The sequence below is a fragment of the Falco punctatus genome (genome assembly GCF_963210335.1).
Source record: "Falco punctatus genome assembly, chromosome: 9".
NCBI lineage: Eukaryota > Metazoa > Chordata > Aves > Falconiformes > Falconidae > Falco > Falco punctatus.
The window spans coordinates 10247854-10268410 of NC_137589.1; the positions used below are offsets into that span (position 1 = coordinate 10247854).

A 20557-nucleotide genomic window follows, 5' to 3' on the forward strand; every position below is an offset into this window, starting at 1 on the left:
TATGCAATAAATGAGGTCCAAGTTCTGTGTCCACATATTTCCTTCCCAAAGATTTTGAACCATGGCAAAGGTTCAATTACTCAGCAACTTCTTAGAACCTGAACTAGGTGTTTTACTCACAAATTTCCATATATACTGCATCTAACACCATACCCCATTATCCTGTAATTTCTGCATATTAAACCTATATGATAGGTCTGAGTTTAGAGTGACAACATCATGGAAGGGTGGTGATGTCAATAACATCCCTACACTGTAAAGGAGCAAGATTCATTTTGTATAGGCCATGCATAGTACAAACCAACCCACTGCTCATATTTTTTAGGATTTAAAAATACAGACTACAGTGACAATGGGTGAAAAGAGACAATGTAACTTTTTTTAAAAGGTCTTCTATGAGTCACTACATCTGCTAGATAAATAAATGTCATAAAGAATCGTATATCTTAACTATTACTGGCCCAAAGCTCATCATTATTTGTCCTGGCAAGGGAAAGGAAACCTATGGTTATCCTGCATACCTAAGATGTACACTGGCACGGTACCTTCGAGTACACAAATAAGTAAAGTTTTGACAAACCTATGTTTGTATTTATATATCATGCAACTAATGACTAGTAAACCAGATAGGAAAAGTACTCTCTTCACCTTTCTTGCTATTTAAAGAGAAATATTTTGTATATTTGATGGCACTGTCAATGATAATTTAAGAGCACCACTCTATTAAGTTTAAGAGCACTGCTTTTAACCTTTATTCGCTAGACTTTTTCAGTTCATTCAGGTCAATGAGAATTCTGTGTGTGAAAGAACATCAAAGAGCTACAAGTAAGATATTATTGTCTAAGACACTGAAACTCAAAAATCAGTTCAGAGAAAATGTAGGTATGCTATAAAGATGACACTAAAGATAAAAAGTGCCATGTTTTTTGTAGACATACTATTTGCAACAAACAGTTTTCCCAAATTTGGCAAATTGGAAATGATGAATTGCAGTCATAGCATTGCATTCATTTCTGGTAGTTCCTAAAACTGAAAACACACTTTCTATCACTATAGATTGCACAAATTATGTGCTAAAATAATAGAATTTTGCTAAACCCCATTTCAATTTGTAAACGGATAATTTTGGACAGGATATTGGACAAACTGCAGATACCTAAGTAACTCAAATACTAAAGCTAGCCCCTTTTTTTAATAATTATTTAGCCTCCTAGAATATGATTATCACCTAAGATAGAAATCTGAACAGATACATATATTTTCATCACTATTGTACACCATCAACTTTTGCAGCAACAGAAAAGGGACACGTATCTTTACAGTGTTTATAGCAAGCAGAATTAAGGGAGGATATAGTCTCAAAGTTGTTACACAATTTATTTTGTTATGCAGGAAAAACTCCATAAAACACCCCATCTCAGAATCTGTTTCTTATTAGACAGTTATATAAAAAGAAAATAAAAATACCGTATGATTTACTGATATGCGTTTTGTCCAAATCAGATTAGTTTATCTTTTTTCTCTATTCAAATTTAAGTCCTTTAAAAATGCATAGCTACAGCCCATTTTTGGTAGGACTTGCAAAACAACTTTTGTTTTTGACAGCACGAGCAAAACTAAGCATCAAAACGTAAGCTATTAAGCAAATGCATATAATGTTCAAATTAAGAAATCAGTTATTGTCAAAAGCAGTGGTAACAAATGAGCTCTTTCTGACAAAGGCATCATCCTGCCATTGGTGCTCCCTTCTTGTGCACAATGTTTTCAACATTTTGAGCACAACTCATGCATGCAGGGTGATCCCCATAGATCTGTCCTCAAATGTAGATAACATAAGGGAAGTGCTTAAGTTTCTGTGAATGCTTAAGTCTGCTTTTTTCAAGAAAGCACTTACATGCTGACTAGCCCGTGAAACACTTGCTTGTGTTAGAAATCTCCAGTAAGGCAGAACTAACGTCGTATCACCTGTTCCTTATGTAAGATAAACTTTGATCTCTAGAAACAGACACGTGCACACACATCAAAAGGCACTGATGAGATCTGTTCTGGGATGCCATACATACATGTAGTTGTGCATGTGCAAGGAAAAGAAAAGCACACGAGGACAGCCATGAGAAGGACTGGGGAACAGAGAGTCCGTATACTTTTTGTGAGGAGACTAAGGAAACCTGGCTTGGTTAGTCCTACAGAATGAATGCTGAGAGAGGATATGATTGCAGTCTATTAATACATCCTGAGATAAACACCAGGGAGGGAGAAGAGCTATTTCAGTGGAGGACAATGTTGGCAGGAGAACAAATGACTATAAAGTGGCTATGAGTTACACTTATCCTGGAAATTGGAAGATTTCTAATTATTAGGAGCTAACTGAGGTTCTGGAACAGCTTCCCACATCAGCAATAGTAAGGGCAAAATACTAAAATACTTCCCAACGAAAACTTGATCAGTTTGCGGAAGGGGCTGTATGATATGGCTGCCCGTAACTGTAGAAGACCGCAAGCAAGGAGCAAGCAGACACCTCCCAGTCCTGTGTTCCTTCACTCATTACTCACTAGCTCATAGGCCAGGCACAGGCTATGCTCTGTAGGAATTCTTTTCATTTCCTGGTTTACAGAGAAATGTATAGGCATTACTAGTGAAATCTTAACAAAAATTACACAGGATGTGCCATTTAAGGGAATTAATCTTCCTACAGGTCCCTTAATTTCTTTGCATCTCCCGGATTTCTATGAGTATGTCTTCAATTTTCATTAACCGTTCTTTAATCCCTAGTGCCTCAAACTGTAAAAAGACCTATGAAACAAACAATGCATTGCTGCTCCAACACTGACACATTCACGCGGGACCATCTGTGCGAGCTGCAGCTTGCACGTATTGATTGTCAAGAGACTTGTTGCATTCATTTGGTTTCTTACGCAGCACGGCCCAGCCATCTCCCCCAGTTCTCTTTTGCTCTGCCACATATTTAGTAGTTGGGGTTTTAATCCCTTTATTAAGTAATGTATGCTATTACATGGTCCTATCTCTATGTTTTGCTGTAATGTGCTAAACAAAGTACATTAAACACGGAAGTACACAAACCACGGTATTTTTGACTTCCTAGCAAATAAAATGCATAGCTTTTTTTCCTAAAGAAAACTGCCTTACTCAACATATATTGAAATAATATGAAGTTAAAATATTTTCAAGTGCCACACCCAAGACTGCAAACATACTTTAATTCCACAGTTTTCATTAGAATTCATGAAAGATATAAAGCCAAAGTCCATGAAGAAAACAGTTTAGTCTAGGCATAACAGCAGGAGGAATACACCCAGTTAAAGCTGATCTGACATTAGACTTGATTTCATGCTGACCTTGCTCAGCTGGCAGATGCTTTTCCACCTGTGTTTTGGCTTATATATCTCTGACATCCTCAACTGCAAATTAAGTGTAGTTAATTCTATGCAGACTAATTCTGCTGAAAGTCACACAGTAAGACAGTAAGGAGGTTAAAGTCATAGTGAAGTGGAGGCCGGTGATGTCTACATCTGTATTTCTAGAGTATTGGCAGCACTTTAATTTCCTTGGGACTCTACACAGAACATGGTTGGAGTTGTGAAAGTTTAAGCCAGCAACATGACTGCATCCAGCTGAAACTTGAGAGGATGGAGAAACCTTGCACACTGTGGCTTGGAGCCTCAGAAAAAAAAATTCCAGATTGGTGAGTGGTCTTGGTGCACACCGGTTTATACCTCTTTCCTAAGTAAATAAATATTGCCAGCTTTGCCACTACAAAAAATCTCTAGGAGTCCAAAACCATCACATCTTGCCAAGTATAGCAAACCTATGAGACGAAAGAAATTTTGCACCAGAAATACTTGGAATTTGTGTTACTGCAACACTGATTCAAAGTTCTCATCCAGCGTAACAATTTCTTCTCCTTTAGCATATGTAACTTGTTATATTTTTATTAAGTGCCATTGCCAAACTGACTATACAGTGCACTGCTTGAAAACGTATTTCACACAATCTGTGATAGAAAACTACATAGTAGTAATTTTTAAAGTTTCCAAAATCTACTTATTCATGTGCCTAGATTAATATCTTTTGTAATGCTTATTAGGCAAATGAAACAGCATATTTTTTCCATCGCTATTGTGGTAAAGAATAGATTAAAAGAACACATGGCTAGCTTGGCACTTTGTCAAGACATTTCTTCAGTGCTACTCACTCTAAAGAAGTATTTCGGTCAAATTCTGCGTTACTAAATCAAGGAACAGCAAAACTTTTCATGAAGATTTTTCCAGAATATTGTATATTCCTTACCTGTGGGCAGTCTTTGATGTAGTGTCCCTTGTTAAAGCAGAGGTGGCACAGGTAATTAGGAGGTGGCCTCTTGCTGGGTTTTCTTGCTTCTGAAGAAAGGGATAGGTCAGAGAAATGCTCAGTGAGGGAGCTTAACCCATCCACAATGTTATTAAGAGAGCCATAAGGGGATGCGCTCTTGTACAGACTGCTGCTCAGAGCCTGCAAAAGAAAAGAGAAAAATCACATGAAACATAGTACTTATTAAATATTGTCTTGAGACTGATCTGAGTAGGGGAAGGATAAAAGTAGCAGGAAAAAACTGATTTTTTTTTTTTCATTAAGGATGTGGCTGCATATTTGAGGAGAGCAATATACAGGCCATTAATAATTAATAAACAGGTTTTATGAAGGCAGTGCAATGGAGCTGGTCACCCCACCACTGGGGAAACGATTGAGCTTGCCACGGTTCACTTAGTCCAACCCTCCCACTAAGCAACAACTGTTGTCTTGTGTATGGTCATACCACATTCATGGTATGGTTAGAATATGCAGGCAAAAAACTGAAGGAACAACCCACAAAAGGGAACGCTATTTTGTCCAAAACTACTTACACAAGCAATACTGAAGTCAGGGAAAGTAAAAGAATGCCAATAGAAATGTAAAGTAGTTTTTAATTTCCAACATGGTTAATGAGACAGTCAACACAGAGTCCCGTGTTCAAAGAATAACAAGAAATGTTCAGATCTACATCTGTCTTGGATTTTCTAAGGGGAAACCTGCTGTGATTTAAACATTTCCTGATAAACAGTAAATACCTAGTTTTTGTATTTCACCTCAATAGGATCTTCACTCTCTCAATCTGCAAATCAAAATCAGGAGCTCCTAATTTGCCATTCTGTAGTTTTAGAACAGCAGGAAACCCATCATCACCTAAATAGCTAATCTCCCTAATGGAGACAACAAGGATTCATTCACTTTAATGTGTTAAGGCTCAAAAGAAACTGTGTAGTAGGAGTTTAAAAAGTAAATGATAACTTAAACAAATTAATTAACATGGTAATGAATCACTGTAGAAACAGGACCAACTATTGACAGCCCTCTCCACCCTGAAATGATGGGACACATCTCACAGGGTGTTTCTGTGTTAGGTCTGGTACGCCTCACAGTAATGCTGTGCTCATGTAATTCTCCTGCATCAGAAAATTACTGCTGTACTTCTGGCTTATTGGACAGTTGGGTAAGAAGAGGTCCAATCTTTGCATCTGTGGAGACCTTGTTTCTCAGTGCTGTTAAATCCAAATACTTCAATGGAGTCTTTATACATGTCATATGTTTTAATATGTTTATATATGTTACTTACATATTGAAGACGCTCATTGAAACTGATTGAGAGAATTTGTGAAGTAAATCTGAAATGGAATTACATTTATCTCAAAGATCTCAAACATTCAGGGCATCTGCACAGTGAGGGCGTTTTCTGGGTGACAGTCACATCCCCAAAGAATCATATTGAAGCTCTAGGCACAATTCCCTGGATGTGTCCCAGCTATCACTGAATCCCATCCCACTGCAGCTGGTGTATACTGTAAATAAAAATTCAGCCTAAGTGGCAGGCCTCCGCCATATAGATAATCCGCTTCACCCACCTCACTATAGTCAAACACAACGTGCTGAGCTCCACTGACCCCTCTGACAAAGCTGGAGCTGGTGCCCGGCAGCAAAATCACTTCAAAGGGCCACAGAGCAGAGCCTGGTCTCACAGGGGACTTCACATGTCCTGCCACTGAGACGCCCATCATTTTATCCCCAGCAGAGCATAGTTCTGTGCTGGTGCAAGATGTTCTAGATGCCGAGAGGAGAATCAGCCACTTTGTTTCAGGGGTTAAACCCATACATTTTAAAAGGAAAAGCTATTTAAGAAACTAATGAAAAGGTTTTAGCTGCTTTAGCCATCAAGCAACCAGAGATACCTCCAACGGTCACTGGAATTTATTTTCTAGGATTTATTGGACACTACTGGAATGAGAAATTCTTGGCATCAAATTGTTAAAAGGAAGGGGAAGTGCTATGGATGCCAAAATAGTATTAATTAAGGGTCTTCAAGGCATTCTTGTCTCCCTCGGAGCCACTTTCTCTTACGTACACTTGGAGTAATAAAAAATATTTCTCTTTAAGAGCCCCACTTGCCAAGAGATTCTTAAAGTACTTCACATGCATTACACCCATCAGTAACTTTGCAAATTCCCTGTTATCTGATTTTTATAGAAGGGTGGGTGTATGGACAACACTGAATGTGTGAAATCCTAAATTCTTTACCCATTGACGAAACCTGGAACATCCCCTGAGGATGTAGAATATAGAACTCCTGCCGATCAGGAGGCTGCTATTTCTGGCCCCAGGGCCAACCCAGTGACAAAACAGATCTATCTGCTGCCTTCAGTGGGCTTTGAATTGGATATCTGGCTCACAGTGGTGACTCTTTCTTTTCTACATAACCTTTATGTTGAGTTATGACCCCCATTAAAAGGGAGCAACTTGGCGCTATGACTGGACATTATGTAACTCGCTCCACCACCAGCCCTTCTTGGCACATTTCAGGTCAGTACAGAAACGTAAGTGTTGCAATGACCACAGTTTTGCCCGCGCTGTCAGCAAACCTTTACAAGCTTTTGTTTGTTTCAACTATGGCAGGCAGAAGCCTTGCCAAGGGCCAGAATCCCATCAGACTACAGGCTGTACTGACACCACATCATCATCTTAGCAGCCACCAACGGCTCTGTGGCCGAAGCATGACACATGGCCACCTGGTTCGGCTGGCAGGGCATTTGTGCAATACATGCCAAAGCTGGACACGCCAAAACATCTAGTCTACACACACCACCATGCAACGCTTCCCTATAATCATCTCAACGCCCAGTGCTAAAAAAGGAAAAAGACACAAATATAACATCCCAGAAGATGACAGTAAAGGAGAAGATGGACATTGCCGACGTCACTGGTGCTTCAAAGAACAATGAATTCATTAAGGAAAATTCCTAGATGATCCCAAGATGCAGCCCAACCCTCCTGGTATAGGATCAGGCAAACTGCTTCAGCAGTTCCTGCCAGTCTGACCTGGAAAATGGTCTTAAATCAGTTTAACTCCAAGTCAATGTGAAAAACACATCAATCTGGCACTTGAAAGATGCTATAAAGAGCACCAGCACAAACGGTGCTACATCCTGTTGCTAGCTGTGGAAATCTCCAGCTCCTTCAGAAGGAGACAAGGAAAGAAGCCGTTCCAAAAAGCCAAGTTATATAATCAGGGTGGTGGTGGGAAAGTTCATCCCAGCCCCGGGAATCAAACAGTGAAAGCTCAGGAACATGTAATTAATATGATGAAAGCAAATGGTGATTTAGTCCATTTTGTATTTGTAAAAGATGAGGGGTGAATGAATATTGCTGAGATGCATAAAGCAGGAGGGGTTTGTGTCTGAGGCACTTCATTGAGCAAATCAGTAGTTCAGCCCTTACCAAGTGTTTGCACTGCTGCAAAGGGGATTTTTAAGAAGGGGTTTGGACAAAAACTTCAAATTAGCCTCATATTCCAGGCAGATGATCAGGATGTCAGGGAGAACGCCGATGGTCTCAGACAGACAGTAGCAAGAAAAACGGAGAGGAGGAGGGAAATGATTCTGACTCATTCTGGTCTCGAGTGTATTGGTACCCATCTGGGAGGTGGCAGGGACACTGCTCCTCCGATGTATTCCACCAAAAGCAATGGCTGCTTTGTGTTCAGTGTGCCACTAGCAAAACCAGCCTATTTCTTTAAAAAGCAGGCAACAAATTATGCCTCTCAAATGAAGTCTCCTTTTCAGCTACAGCAGGATAGAAAGGATCTGGCAGCAAAAGGGTTAGTGCTCTCAAGAAGCTGAAAGACCAGCTACAGGTCCTAATTACAAGGCTCATCAGGCCAGCTGCAATGAATTCAGGCTTTCCTTATCTTGCTGTACTGGAAGGATGGGGGATCTGGTGGTAAAAGTTAGAAACTTGCTCTGTGGGAAGTTTGATTGTTTGTTTGTTTTCCTTCTTATGAAACTTGTGGGCTTAGCTGAGTGTGAACCAAACTGAAAATCTGGGGGCGTACTTTCCAAAGGTAACCTTTGCTCAGTAGATCTTTAAACAGTATCTGTTGGTGGTGTTGGGAAGCAAGGTTTCCTTTGTTACTTGTTTGCTAAGTGTTTCCAGTTAAAGCACACGTGATCTGTAAGGTTGCAGCGTGGTCATTCATGAAAGAGGCGGCTATTGTCCTCTATAGCTTTGTTACTCTGATTCCCAGTTGGGTAACACATGTGAGTGACTCAAGAGTTCCAGCATCTAACTCACCTCTGAAGAAATTCCTAGTTAAGTGAAAAATCTGGCAAATGCTCTTGAATCCCTTGGCTGGTCCCTGCCTTTCGGAGACAGCTTTTGGGACTGAGATGCCAAGGAGACACTAAACCAGAATTTATCTCTTCAGCTTCTTTTTTAGCAATGGTATAATGCTGAAAATAAAGACAGCGGTACTGTTAAGAATATGCCACAAAACATCTGAACAAATCAGCGGCGAGTCTTACTTTCCAAATTTCCCACTGGTGTGGCTACTGCTTTAGCTGTAAAGGCATTCTTATGAAAGGGAGCAGAAAATGCAGATAGCATCTTAATTATGACAACATTTAATTCTGCCCAGAGGCGATGGGATTACCTATCTTCCAGAACAACTGATACTAATATGTGATGGCAACCTGTTTATGTGGGAATGGCACCTTGTTATTGGGACTTACAGGAGTTAAGAAGCAAAGCTTTTAGGTATGGAACTGGAAATGCAGAAGCGTATCTGGAAAATTCAGTTTCTGCCTTAAGTACAGTTTGTGGCTGCTGGACCCTTAGGGCAGTGATAAGGGGGTGCAGATACACCAGTTACCTGAAACTAGAATGATCTGTGCTGGCTGACGTGGTTGATAAGCTGCATCTGGTTGATAAGTATGCATCTGCATACTAATGCATCTCTGCATTAGTATGATTTGTGCTACTGGCTCTCTCTCTGTTTGTTTTAATTGCACATACTGAAGTGAGGTCCTGTAGCATTTCCATATTCCTCTAACACAGTCCAGTCATCAACTCTTCCACTGCATGAAATAGTCTGTAATTGAGAATCAATGAGCAAAGAAATTTGGATGACTTATTTTTGCTTTAGTATGTTGCCAACCTAATAAAGCAAACAAAAAAAAGCAGTCTTAACTTCCAGAGTTAAGTTTAAGTCAGCAGGCGCCATGGCTGTTAGAAGTTTGTTGGGAAAAAGAGCTGGGTTGCCCCATCATCAGTGTGGAACAAGTAAGGTTTTCATATACTGCAAATTATAAACATTCTCCAGTCTGTGAAGCATGTATGATGGTAACCAGACTAGCCACACTAATTACTAGCCCTGCACTGAAATGTCAAAAGGTGCTTAAGTTATCAGTTTGGATTTTCACGAAGATAAGAACTGAGTACATCCCCGTGCTGTGTCATGTATAAAACAGTAGGCCAGACAAGTCACTGCCCTCTTTCAGTTGCTGTTTTCATGTCGGAGGAGAGGGAAATCTGAAGCTACCCAAACAGTAATTCAGTGGATTGTACGTGCTAATATACAAAACTTAACCTGAGGGCTTGTATCTGTCTTCTCTGCTAGTGCCCCAAGGCTTGCTTCTGACATGGGATTTATCTGTGGGGCCATGCAATGTGTGTGAAAGCACAACCGTTGCACCTGAAGGCAATCATGTATGGAGAAGTGCACTTCAAATCTGTGACTTTTCTGCGTTCATCCCTTTATAAGTGTTCAAAACAGTTCCCTGGTTTTGTCCCCACAGAAAACATCCGATACAGAATCAATGTTTATGGGCGACCCCAAAGCCTTCTGAAAATAGAGGGATTAAATGAAAATACTCTCATAAATTTAGTTGCATTGATTTGAGCCAGAAGAAATAGATAAGTTTAATTACCAAGGCTGAACTGGAAAACCTCAAAAACTGCTCCTGTATGGCTTATGTCTGCTTTAACTCCTCTGATAAATTATAGATACTTTTACAGAAAACAGTTTAAGAGTTTACTCGGTAACATTTTGTCACTGGACATCTGCAAGCAAAGCTCATCACTCTGTGAAGAAAATGTTTGCCTGAAGGAAGAAAAAAGACTTGGGCTTCTGCTTCCTTCTGAAGTCGATGTTTAACTGTCAAAAAACCTGGTCTTTGGGCTGACTTTAGTAAAATGTGAATTACTCAAGTTCCTCATCTAAAAACACAGATAAATGTAGATTAGCCAAGCAAGCCTTAACTAACACATTCTTGTCTAGTATACCTTAATTCATCCTTCTTCTGTAGAGAGTTTTAGATAAATACATGCTTATATTAAACTGCTAAACAGCACCAGGACTTCCCTTTTGCAGAAACTTTTGCCTCCTTAAGGAGACAACTACAAAAGCGGCATGACTTGCCAGTAGTTGTGAAGCAAGTCAATCGTAGGGCGACAGATCTATCCGCTGGATCAAAGATTCATCTAATCTAGCTATGCCAGATCTGACAGCTCAGCCGATTGCGGCTTCTCAGGTTGTCATCCCTCATCACTGTCGAGGCTCTGCAGAGCAGCAAGTGGGTGCAGCACGCTCCTCCGCGCGCGCCTGGCGTACCTTCAGTGCACGGCAGGGCTGAAGAGCAGCGTGTGCCGCCATCTCACCCTGCTTTAAATCCGTTCACCTTCAATGTTTTGATCCAAGGCTTTCAAAGAGTTTCATGGATCTGTAGATCTTGAAAATGGGCTGCTCCCCGGCTGCTATACAGTAGTACAGTACTATACAGTAACACAGTGCTGATGGTGAAGTTGCTCGGCCATGGCTGCCAGGCCTGCTGAAGCTCAGGGAGGCCTCTCAGCTCCCCGCCAGCAGCGTGACCCTCCTTATTTCAGCCCCAGGGAAAGGTCTGCTGTAGATGCCAGCGAGGACACTTGTTTTACACAATGTACCGGGACCTCACAAAAAGCCTTCAGTGGCAGTGGAAATGTGGGAGAGGAGAGGAGAGGACAGAGATTCCCTCCAGTCAGAGGTGCACGGCCTCGGGGGAACTTTCTGAATCTCTCACCACACTGCAGGGGTCTTTTTCATCCACTGAACACTAAACAACTGCCCACTTAGGTCAGAGTGTCTCTTTAACATAGGAGCACTATATTAGGGACAACGGAGACCATTCACATTGCAAATTACTTTAACACATCCCCACAGGGCCTGCCCCAGCACTGCCTGCAGCTGGGCCTGCCCCGGCTGCCAGCCTCCCTCACCTGGCCAGGAGGGCCTCAGCCAGGTACCTCAATCCCATCACCTCCTCCCTTCGTCCGAAAACAAGCCTGTTCTGTGGAGACAGGGCTCTTGGACGAGGAGGAGGTTACAAAGGTTGTATAGTATGAAGTCGGGGGAGAAACGGATGGACATGTTTTGACCCCTGAACTTTCTGTTAACATCTCTGTTTCCTGCAGGAAATCTTGTCTCAATCTGACCTGCAGTTTGAAAAACAAGAGTCGGGTTTCCTCTCATTTGGTGGGTCTTTTGACACTCCAAACGTAAGAAAAATAACACCCGGAAATAGGTATGTGCCTGTTCAAGACACACTTAGGAAAGCATTTACCTCCTGTGCAGCTCTTGTGTGATGAAAGGTTTTGCTAAGAAACATCCATTTTGGGTTAAACAGAACTTTAAGTCTGAGACAGTTTTGTTTATATCATTTACATTCAGTAATGCCTTCTTGGCACAGAAACTTCTGCGATGGCTGCCAAAGTTTAAAAGAGGCAAAGCTAAGGTCGCTGTCAGAGGTAGAAACAATACATCATCTGCCCAGAACGGGCCCCTCGCAATGCGCTTAGGGCCTCAGGTCCTGCACTCACGGGAAGACAAAAACTTTTATTAAACTGAATATAGTGAGGAAAATAAATTATTTCCATGTACTGAATGACAAGCTGGAATTCATTTTGTGACTCCAGCCTTTAGATAGTTTTATCTACATTTAAAGCCACCCTCTTCATCAGTTGTGATAGAGCCCAGCTTGAAGTGTGACCTGAGCAAGTAAACCTAAAACTGCACAATCTGCTTCAGATAAATTATAAAATAACAACTAAGTAGTCTGATTTCCAATTAGACTTAAGGATTTATTTGTATTTTTTTTTCAAGATTGGGTCCATTAGAGGAATGAATCTATTACTCTATTGCTTTCTGTTGCAATGTATGTTGGAGAAAGATGGTTAGAAGAATGCCTCTGTATTTCAAGGACCACTGATGCTCAAACCCTCTCAAGAGCTCTCACTAATACCCCGTTTTCAGGATGCAATGACTGTACAACAGTTCCTTTGCTTTCCGTTCAGCGACAGGTATCCACAGCCCTGATGACTGCACACAGATAGCTGCCTAGCAGGTTGGCTTGGTGTGAAGTAGAGGCTCTGAGTCCCCTGCTACAACCACAACCAAGTTTAGAAACCTGGAACCCCTAGGTTGGCAAGGGAAACTTCTGAGAGCAAGCTGATCCCTTTAAAATGTTCGCTTGGTTGGCAGTTAGCTGGATGAGATGCAAATATAGATTTCCAGATTCCTGCGATCCTTCTAGGGCGTCACACTTGTGTTCACTCAAAAGAGACACCAAATGTTGCCATGTGCAGGGACTAGGTGTGGGTGGTCGTTTAATATAGCAGGAACACATTTCTGTTTGGATATGAGAGCAAGAGACTTGGACCACGAGGACATTTGCTTATCTTCAAACTAAATCTGTAGAAACACAAAATATATTTCCTAAGATTACAGGTTAGGAAGACCACGCAGCAGCTCTCCTATCAGCAGCAGCTGAATGAGCTGAGAAAGAAAGGACCTAGAAGATGCTTCTTAAAATTCCTTTTAGTCAAAGTACTGGACTCATTACTATTTGCTTGCACCAAAACACGTAACAGAAAGTAATGAGCTAGGCTTCTGATATGTTAAAACTTGAAAACCACCGTCACTCCCAACAGATGCGCTGGCCTGGCTAAACAATGAGGGACATGGACAAAGCCCAGGCCTCTTGGCCCTGCATTTATTCTCCTTTTCTCAAGTGAATCTGTCTATAATTTCAGGTTCTACTTTTAGCAGATCACAGATTGCTTCTAACTTTTCTGAGAATAAAAACTGACCTGCAGGAAAAAAGAAGTGATCTAAGCGGTGACATTTTTGAAATACTGTCTGAATTATGTCAGCATTACTGTAAGATTTGAATAGCTTCGTAAAACTTAATTGGTTCCTTTGATCCATTATAACTTCTCTGGAACCCAGACAGAACCTGAGTAAACTCCCATGAAGCAAAGACTTACATTCTTCCCATTTAATTTAATCATTTCATTGTGGCTTCCTAAAAGAGGAGGAAGGGCAATTCAGGAGAGTGGCAAAAAGGGCATCACACTGCTGGCAGTTTTCCTGGGGAACAGAAACCGAGGAGAAGTACAAATATCAACTGTTACATTTCATGAAACCATTCAGAAGCTTTAAGGTGATACTGGGTAGCACTTTTTAGGCAGCATTTATATGTATGCATCTGGTTTAGATAACAGATCACATTTGCTTTTGTTTCTATGCAAATTCACATTATTAGTATCATATGCTTTAGCTGTGTAATACCTGTGCCTGCACTTTCTGCATCTGCATGGTGTTGTTGTTTTTCATGCTTCTTAAAGTAGCATGGAAAAGATCCTGTGGTCTTAGATTTAAGTATCGCATAAATCAGGTGTCAGAGTCCTTTTACAGCCAGTTAAACTCTGAACTATAAAACTTTTCTTTGCATTAATCCTCACCTAGTGACTGTCAATAATATATTTTCTTCTAATTGTTTATTACCAAAGTAACAGGACTACTGATAAAAGCTGCTTGCCATCTATCATGTACAACTCCATAAAAAAAACCAAACAAATATCAAAATAGGGAGGGGAAGGAAAAAAAAAAAGAGGGGCAATTGACTTTTGGATAAAAGCAGTTTTGTATACCTCTTAGTTATCCATTCATTCCATACACTTCATAAATGAATATATTGGTTCAAGTCAAATTTGATTGTCTGATCATTTTTGCAATTCATTGGAGAAGGATCTTCCTTTTCTGTCCTGAATAACTAAGTCTGTGTCTGCAGAGCGAAAGAAGGGATGAAAAATCATTACCCAACACACAGTTACATCACCCCTTTGTTTGGGTGCCTTGGGATGGAAGACACTGTAAACGCATAAAATAACTGTACTGAAAGTTGTGTGTATAAAATAGAATTGTAACAAGAATTCTACATGCTTTTGCCTCCTATTATGGGTTGGAATGCCTTTTTCTACCTATTGCCTGGCAAGTTTTTCAAGACATGGATGTATCTGTGAGACAGAAAGTGAATTCCAGCGCTCCTCGCAATGAGGAGTTTCCATTCAAACTCAAAGTCCCAAGTGATTTTTTAAAGAGTTGGTAACAATATTCAACTGATCAGGAAGAATACATATAATTGGTCTCTCTTCTATTGCTAGCTTTTCTTTTCTAACCTATCGAAAAGAAGTCAATAGTAAAGCAGCAAGAAATCTTCTGGAAGACTTGATTTAGGTTCAGCAATTAATATTTCAGTTCCCTCCAGCTTTCCAAACAGGGTGCAGCCTTTGATGTGATACTAAGCAGCTACAGAAGACTATGGTGGGTAATACTTTTGTTGCCATAAAGTAAAGCCTAGCTGTAAATCATATTTGAACTAGTTAAAGCTAGAGGTAGCACAGGTGTGCTGCAGAGCTACAGCATCATTTGCTTCAGGTGTGGGGAGGGTAAGGAATTAACAAAAGAGGCTCTGTCTGTTACAGTAACTTCAACACATCTTCACTTCTTTCTTCTGGGATCTCTCTGCTGTCCTGACTCAGGTAAGGAAGCCTGAGTAAAAGCAACATGACTGTATTTAGAGTACTTGCTTAAGAAAACCAAATGTGGATCTTGTGTGTTCTCTTCTGCAATCAAATTCCTACTAGGTAATTCAGTCTCCGTGTGAAGAATAGAGTATCTACTGTATGCAGTACACTGCACTTAAAAAAAACCAAAACCAACCAAACATAACCAATAAATCCTGGGGAGTAAAGAGTCCAAAGTCACTCCTAGGGGATACAAATAGAAGAGAGTCATTTGTATAACTTGAGTTTCCTGCTTATTATGCAAAATATAGATCTTATGTTCAGCTTCCACTTCCTATTGTACATTCACGCAGGGTTTTCTTCTTCCCTGGCAAAAGAGGTTGTTTTCCAAAGACAGAAGTAGCAAAGCAGGTGGCCATGGCTGCAGAAATAAGAACAGGGAGCAAAGAAGAATGCTTCTAGACTTAAAAGCCTGATTTTTTTTTATTTTAAAGCGCACATCCAACTGGAACTGGAAATAGAGTGGTTGTTAGCTCAGATACCTGTAATAATACCTGAGACTTCGAGTCCGTCATAGAGAGTGGGCTGTGAAAGCCGCACTTCATGTGCCGAGGCAGTACTGTCAGAAGGGCTCTAGAGCTGGCTGTGTGGGAGGACAGAGGAGGCTGATGCTGCCAAGATCCCCAAATGCATACTGTCTTCTGACTAACAGAGATCCAGCTTCCTGGAATCTCTTACAAGGACCAATGTGAGAACTGACATTTAACTACTTTACTTGAAAAGCAGTTTGAAAGGAGCTGACTGGCACTTTGAGCAGCCACAAAATATGATCACCCTGAGGCAGAAAGTACAAGTTCCTCCAACACATTAAATCTGCAGAAGGATAAGGGTGTGTTTACATGAAGATAAGCAAAATGTTAGTGTTTACATGAAGAACAGTGAGAAAAATGAAGATGAGGAAATCAGTCAAATAATAACCACTATTATTACAGGATACCTTCATGTACTGCAGGCAACCTGTGCACGGTGCTACTCTGACTGTCACTAACTATACTCAAGTAAGAGGAGATAATACTGTGGTTGTTTAGGCTGCAATTGAGAAGCAAGAAGTCCTGACTGCAGTGCCGAGCACATTAGGCACTTTATGGATCAGAAATATGCTCTGCATTAGAATAACTGATAATATTCCACAAAATGAAAGGAGTTGGAAATGTTCTAGAGCATATGGCAATTTCTGCTATTCTGTGTCTCTGTTGTATTTGCTCTAGGACCATACTGGTTGTGAGCAGCCTCTTACAAGGTGTTTTGTTCTCTCTTTTAAATCTTTTAATCATGGTTGTTCTCAGATATGACACTTCATTTAGTACGTCAATGACCTGACCTTCCACGGCAACCCCTGTATTCTGATACTACGAGAATGGTGAATTTTTTTATCTTATAATCATCCTCCAAGTAGATCTGTTATTTAGCCTAGATAAATCAGTCTTCTTCAAGTATCAGGCTAGTGTGTATTCCTCTAATTCTGTGAAAGACTGATGGAAAACAAGTTTGTCTGATACAAAACTTATTTTCTGTAGAAATGCCAACATCCTTCCTTTCATACATTTCTGTTCTTGACAGTGTTCCTTGGGATTTTGTTGTTATTAATATATGAATATCGCTTTCATATTAAGCTGCCTCACAAGCAGTATCTATCCCAGTGCTGCAGATCTGCTTCTGTTTCATGGATGTTTGAATGTTATTTTCCACAGTATACTCTCTAAATTTTTTCTTGGTTCCACAAATTTTCCTTTCTGAGTGAGTGATCCACATCTTACTGTAGCAAACCAAACCAGCTCATGTTCTTTCATTCCCAGTTAGTTCCCCTCTTGCTTACAAAGATTGGATCTGGAAGTCCCAGAGTCAAAAACATGAACTACTTATGGAAAAGAGGGCTGATTTTCTAATCTGGTATATGTAGTTATTTGTGCTTAAATAAGATCGGGTTTAGTTCCAGAAAGTGGCTGCCATAGAGGTTTCTGGAAGGAATTCCCTTCTTGAAAGACACGTGGAATATTGCACATGAGCAAATATCTCACTGGGACGCAGGCTCCTTCTCATGTGTAAATATTGGTTCACGCCAGAATTGCCACTCTAGGTTCAAAGAAACAAGTTTTATTATTATAACATGGTAATTTCCAGTTACTGGTTGCTGTCTTTTCTTGACTGAAGTCAGCATTGATCTGGTAGCATGCCTACTGTCAGTACAGAAAAATACCATACGAGTCTTTTACCCCCTTATTCTAGGTTTCTCAATTATACCACTCAGTGACACAAAGCCACAGTTACCTGGCTGTGTCTCAAATGCATTAAATCCCATGTAACCAGCCCCACAACAAAACCTCAAATACTTGGCTCTGATGGATGGTGTTATAATGAGGGTGGAGCTCAGTTCAATAGCCAATTTAATGCATCTTAATGTTCTAACATGCTTTCGTTTCATATCTAGGACAATAAATGCTGCAGTAAAGTTTTGTTTAAAGCACGTCTGTTTTGCAAAATGAATCTTGCATATGGAACAAAACACTCATTGTCGCTTTACTGTTTAAACCTTTATTATCACGGGTTTTTTTCCCTGGTACAATGGGCTTTTATGCACCAAACAGCTGTGTTCATCATGTTTATTTAGAAGGCGTCCATTGTAGTGGAAAAAGTCTGAAGGACAAAAATCTTGGTGAAGTGCAAGACTACTCTGTGGGTGCTGGCACCTTCTTTTTTTTTTTTTCTGTCCAGTTCCTTTGGTCAGCATGCAAGTCACATACACAGGCACTGCCATGCAGACTTGCAAACCCTGTATAATAGCAACTTTTCACAAGTGCTGTCTCTTATTCCAAGCACTCTCCTCCAGAAAGTTTCAATTGCAAGGCAACATACAGGACGTGTGACCACTTTACACCCTATGATCCCATCATTTCTCAATCTGTTGCTATTTTGGCCCCTCATTAGGTCACTTTCCAAATATTGTGTGCAGCTATGTGTCAATCATTGTCACAGCTCAGCTCTAGGCTAAGCCAACCCAGGACAAAACTGGGAGGGGGGGGAAAAAAAGCCAACCAAACCAAGCACTGTGTAGAAAACGGTCAACAGTTTAACTGTGGAAAGCTATGTGTTGTTCCAAAGATAGCATAAGCCCGCTTGATGCAAAAACAGCTTACAGTACTAATGGTCCCCAAAATAATTTTATGCAGCTGAAATACGTAGTGTATAGCCAATGGCATCTGCAAATAAACAGATGTTAGAATCCCAAGAATTAAGAGCATGACATTGTAGGAAACTCTTGGTTCACTCCTGCCAAAAAAGCAGTTGAGTTTCTAGTTTCTGGAAAGAACGGAGCACCCAACATACTGACAGAACTTTTTTTGAGCAACAGTATCTCTAATACCTTCTCAACCCTTGAATGAAAGCTGCTGTACAAGCAGGCAGTGTTAGCCTGGGGAACTGAAGGGTTCCCTACCTTCTTTGGGGTATATCCCTCAGGACAAATGCATTCCCACGCCATCTGAGATAGCTGTGCCCCCTTCCCTCTTTTCAGGTTACCCTGTGTTAACACATAGTTTCAGGTAAAGACTGGAAACACTAAGTGTCTCTCTCAGCCACATAGTCAATGCCATTGTTATAACAGGCTGGAAAATGAACTGGAACAAACTAACATGCTTGGTCTTTTAAAAATACTAAAATATCTGCGTAGAATGAAATGGCTCCTTATTTCTGGAACAGTGGATGCTCTAGGTTTTCTAGAGTGAGCATTCTCACTTCTTGTCATTCATGTGTCTTGGGAAACTGTAATGAGGTTAAAAAGGCCAGAATGAAGTTGCATCCATACAGTTCACGGATGCTGGGAATCCATGCAGAAACACAGCGAAGGTGACTGCTGGGATCTGAAAGCAGCATGGCCGGGGTGGGGGGGAGGCTGCGAAGGGGCTGACTGCATGGAGCTGTGGCTGCAGCAGGGGCCTGGGGAAGGCCTGGCATACTGGGGAAATGGTTTTCCAGAAGAAAGGACAGAAGCTTGGGGGGGGAGGGGGGGGGGGAAGGGAATGGATGGAAAGAAACGTAAGCCAAGTGGAAAGGGAGAGAGTGTGACAAAAGGATTAGCCCCTGCTTGCAGACAGTGTGTAGCAGAAGCAGAAAATGAACTCGGGGGGGACGGACGGAAGATGGGGGGGGGGGGGGGGAACGACACGGACACAGACACAACTGACTTTAAGGAGAAGAAAACTGTTTCTCAGGGACCTTTTCAAAGACTTCCTGAATGCAACCTCCATTTACTTCTTTCTTCCTTTTTCTCCCAAGAAGAAAAAAGGATCCGCTGTGAGCAGAATGTATTGCTGACTCTAACAAACACAGACCTGAACAGAGTCCCAGTCTGGAGGGAGACCATTGCAGGCCGAACTCCTGGAGCCTTCTCGCTACCTGGGCACCACGAAGCTTGTAAGCCAAGCAGGAAGGGGCAAAATCTACAATTTGTAATCAACAGGTCAGTAACTGGAAGTTTAAATTACACTGCCTGTTAGTCTTTTTGCAAAAACCAATGTGCTCGCCAAGTCTGGTTTTAAACTGGGTCTGTTACGATGTGCTTAATAAGGCTGGGTACGTGAGACTGAGCAGATTTTGCACTAAATGCTTTCAAAAATAGTGTCTGTTTTGAGACTGGATGTGCTCTGTGAAATTCCTACAGAAGAAAAAAAATGCTAATTAAGGAAAAATGAGTGTGTATCTATAACTCCAGCTCTTAATGTTAACAGCTACAACACCAGAACAGTAGGGGAATTTGATTTGTTTTTCATTAGCTGCCCCATACCTTTGCTGACAGAACAGCAACGTGTATTTGGGCAGGGAATGCTCTTTAAACCTACGCTTTAACATCAATGGCGCTGGGAGGACTGTGAAATGTCATTCCACGGGCAGCGCCAGAGCAGATCCGACGCACCATCCATCTGACCCTTGTCAAACGGAGCCACCACTGAACAGCTCTGGCCAGAGCCCCGTGGTGGGGAGCAAAGGCACGGGTGGATGTTTTCTGAAAGGCCGCGAGCTGCGGCGCACGAGGTGCCACCTTGCAGGATCTCCATGCGTGAGAACCCCCCAGTGCAGAAGTGCTGGACCTCAACAACTTCCTGTGACAGGGAGTTCCACAGCGAATTGTCTCTGCACAGCCCGGGCTGTAGCTTCCTTCCCTCGGCTTTCATTTAAGTCTGGTGTTACGAAACGCCTGCAAAACTTTTTTTCACTCAGTCTTTGTCACGTTCCTGCTTGTATCCCTTCCTTTCAAACACTGGCAGTCTCCCATCTCTCTGAAGTTATATATATTCTT

At 41.3% G+C, this 20557-nt stretch overlaps 2 protein-coding genes across 2 annotated transcripts in view; one reads left to right on the forward strand and one right to left on the reverse strand.

The window, feature by feature from the left end:
- Positions 1 to 20557, forward strand: part of PPIF (peptidylprolyl isomerase F) — a 172830-nt gene that overhangs the window by 132397 nt on the left and 19876 nt on the right. Inside the window, exon 8 of the mRNA XM_080400935.1 lies at positions 19537 to 19720. The gene's annotated coding sequence lies outside the window, so the exon portion shown is untranslated. The remainder of the gene's footprint in view (positions 1 to 19536; positions 19721 to 20557) is intronic.
- ZCCHC24 (zinc finger CCHC-type containing 24) overlaps positions 1 to 20557 on the reverse strand; it is a 111191-nt gene that overhangs the window by 89041 nt on the left and 1593 nt on the right. Inside the window, exon 2 of the mRNA XM_080400924.1 lies at positions 4309 to 4509. Coding sequence (XP_080257050.1) covers positions 4309 to 4509 — 201 coding nt within the window. The remainder of the gene's footprint in view (positions 1 to 4308; positions 4510 to 20557) is intronic.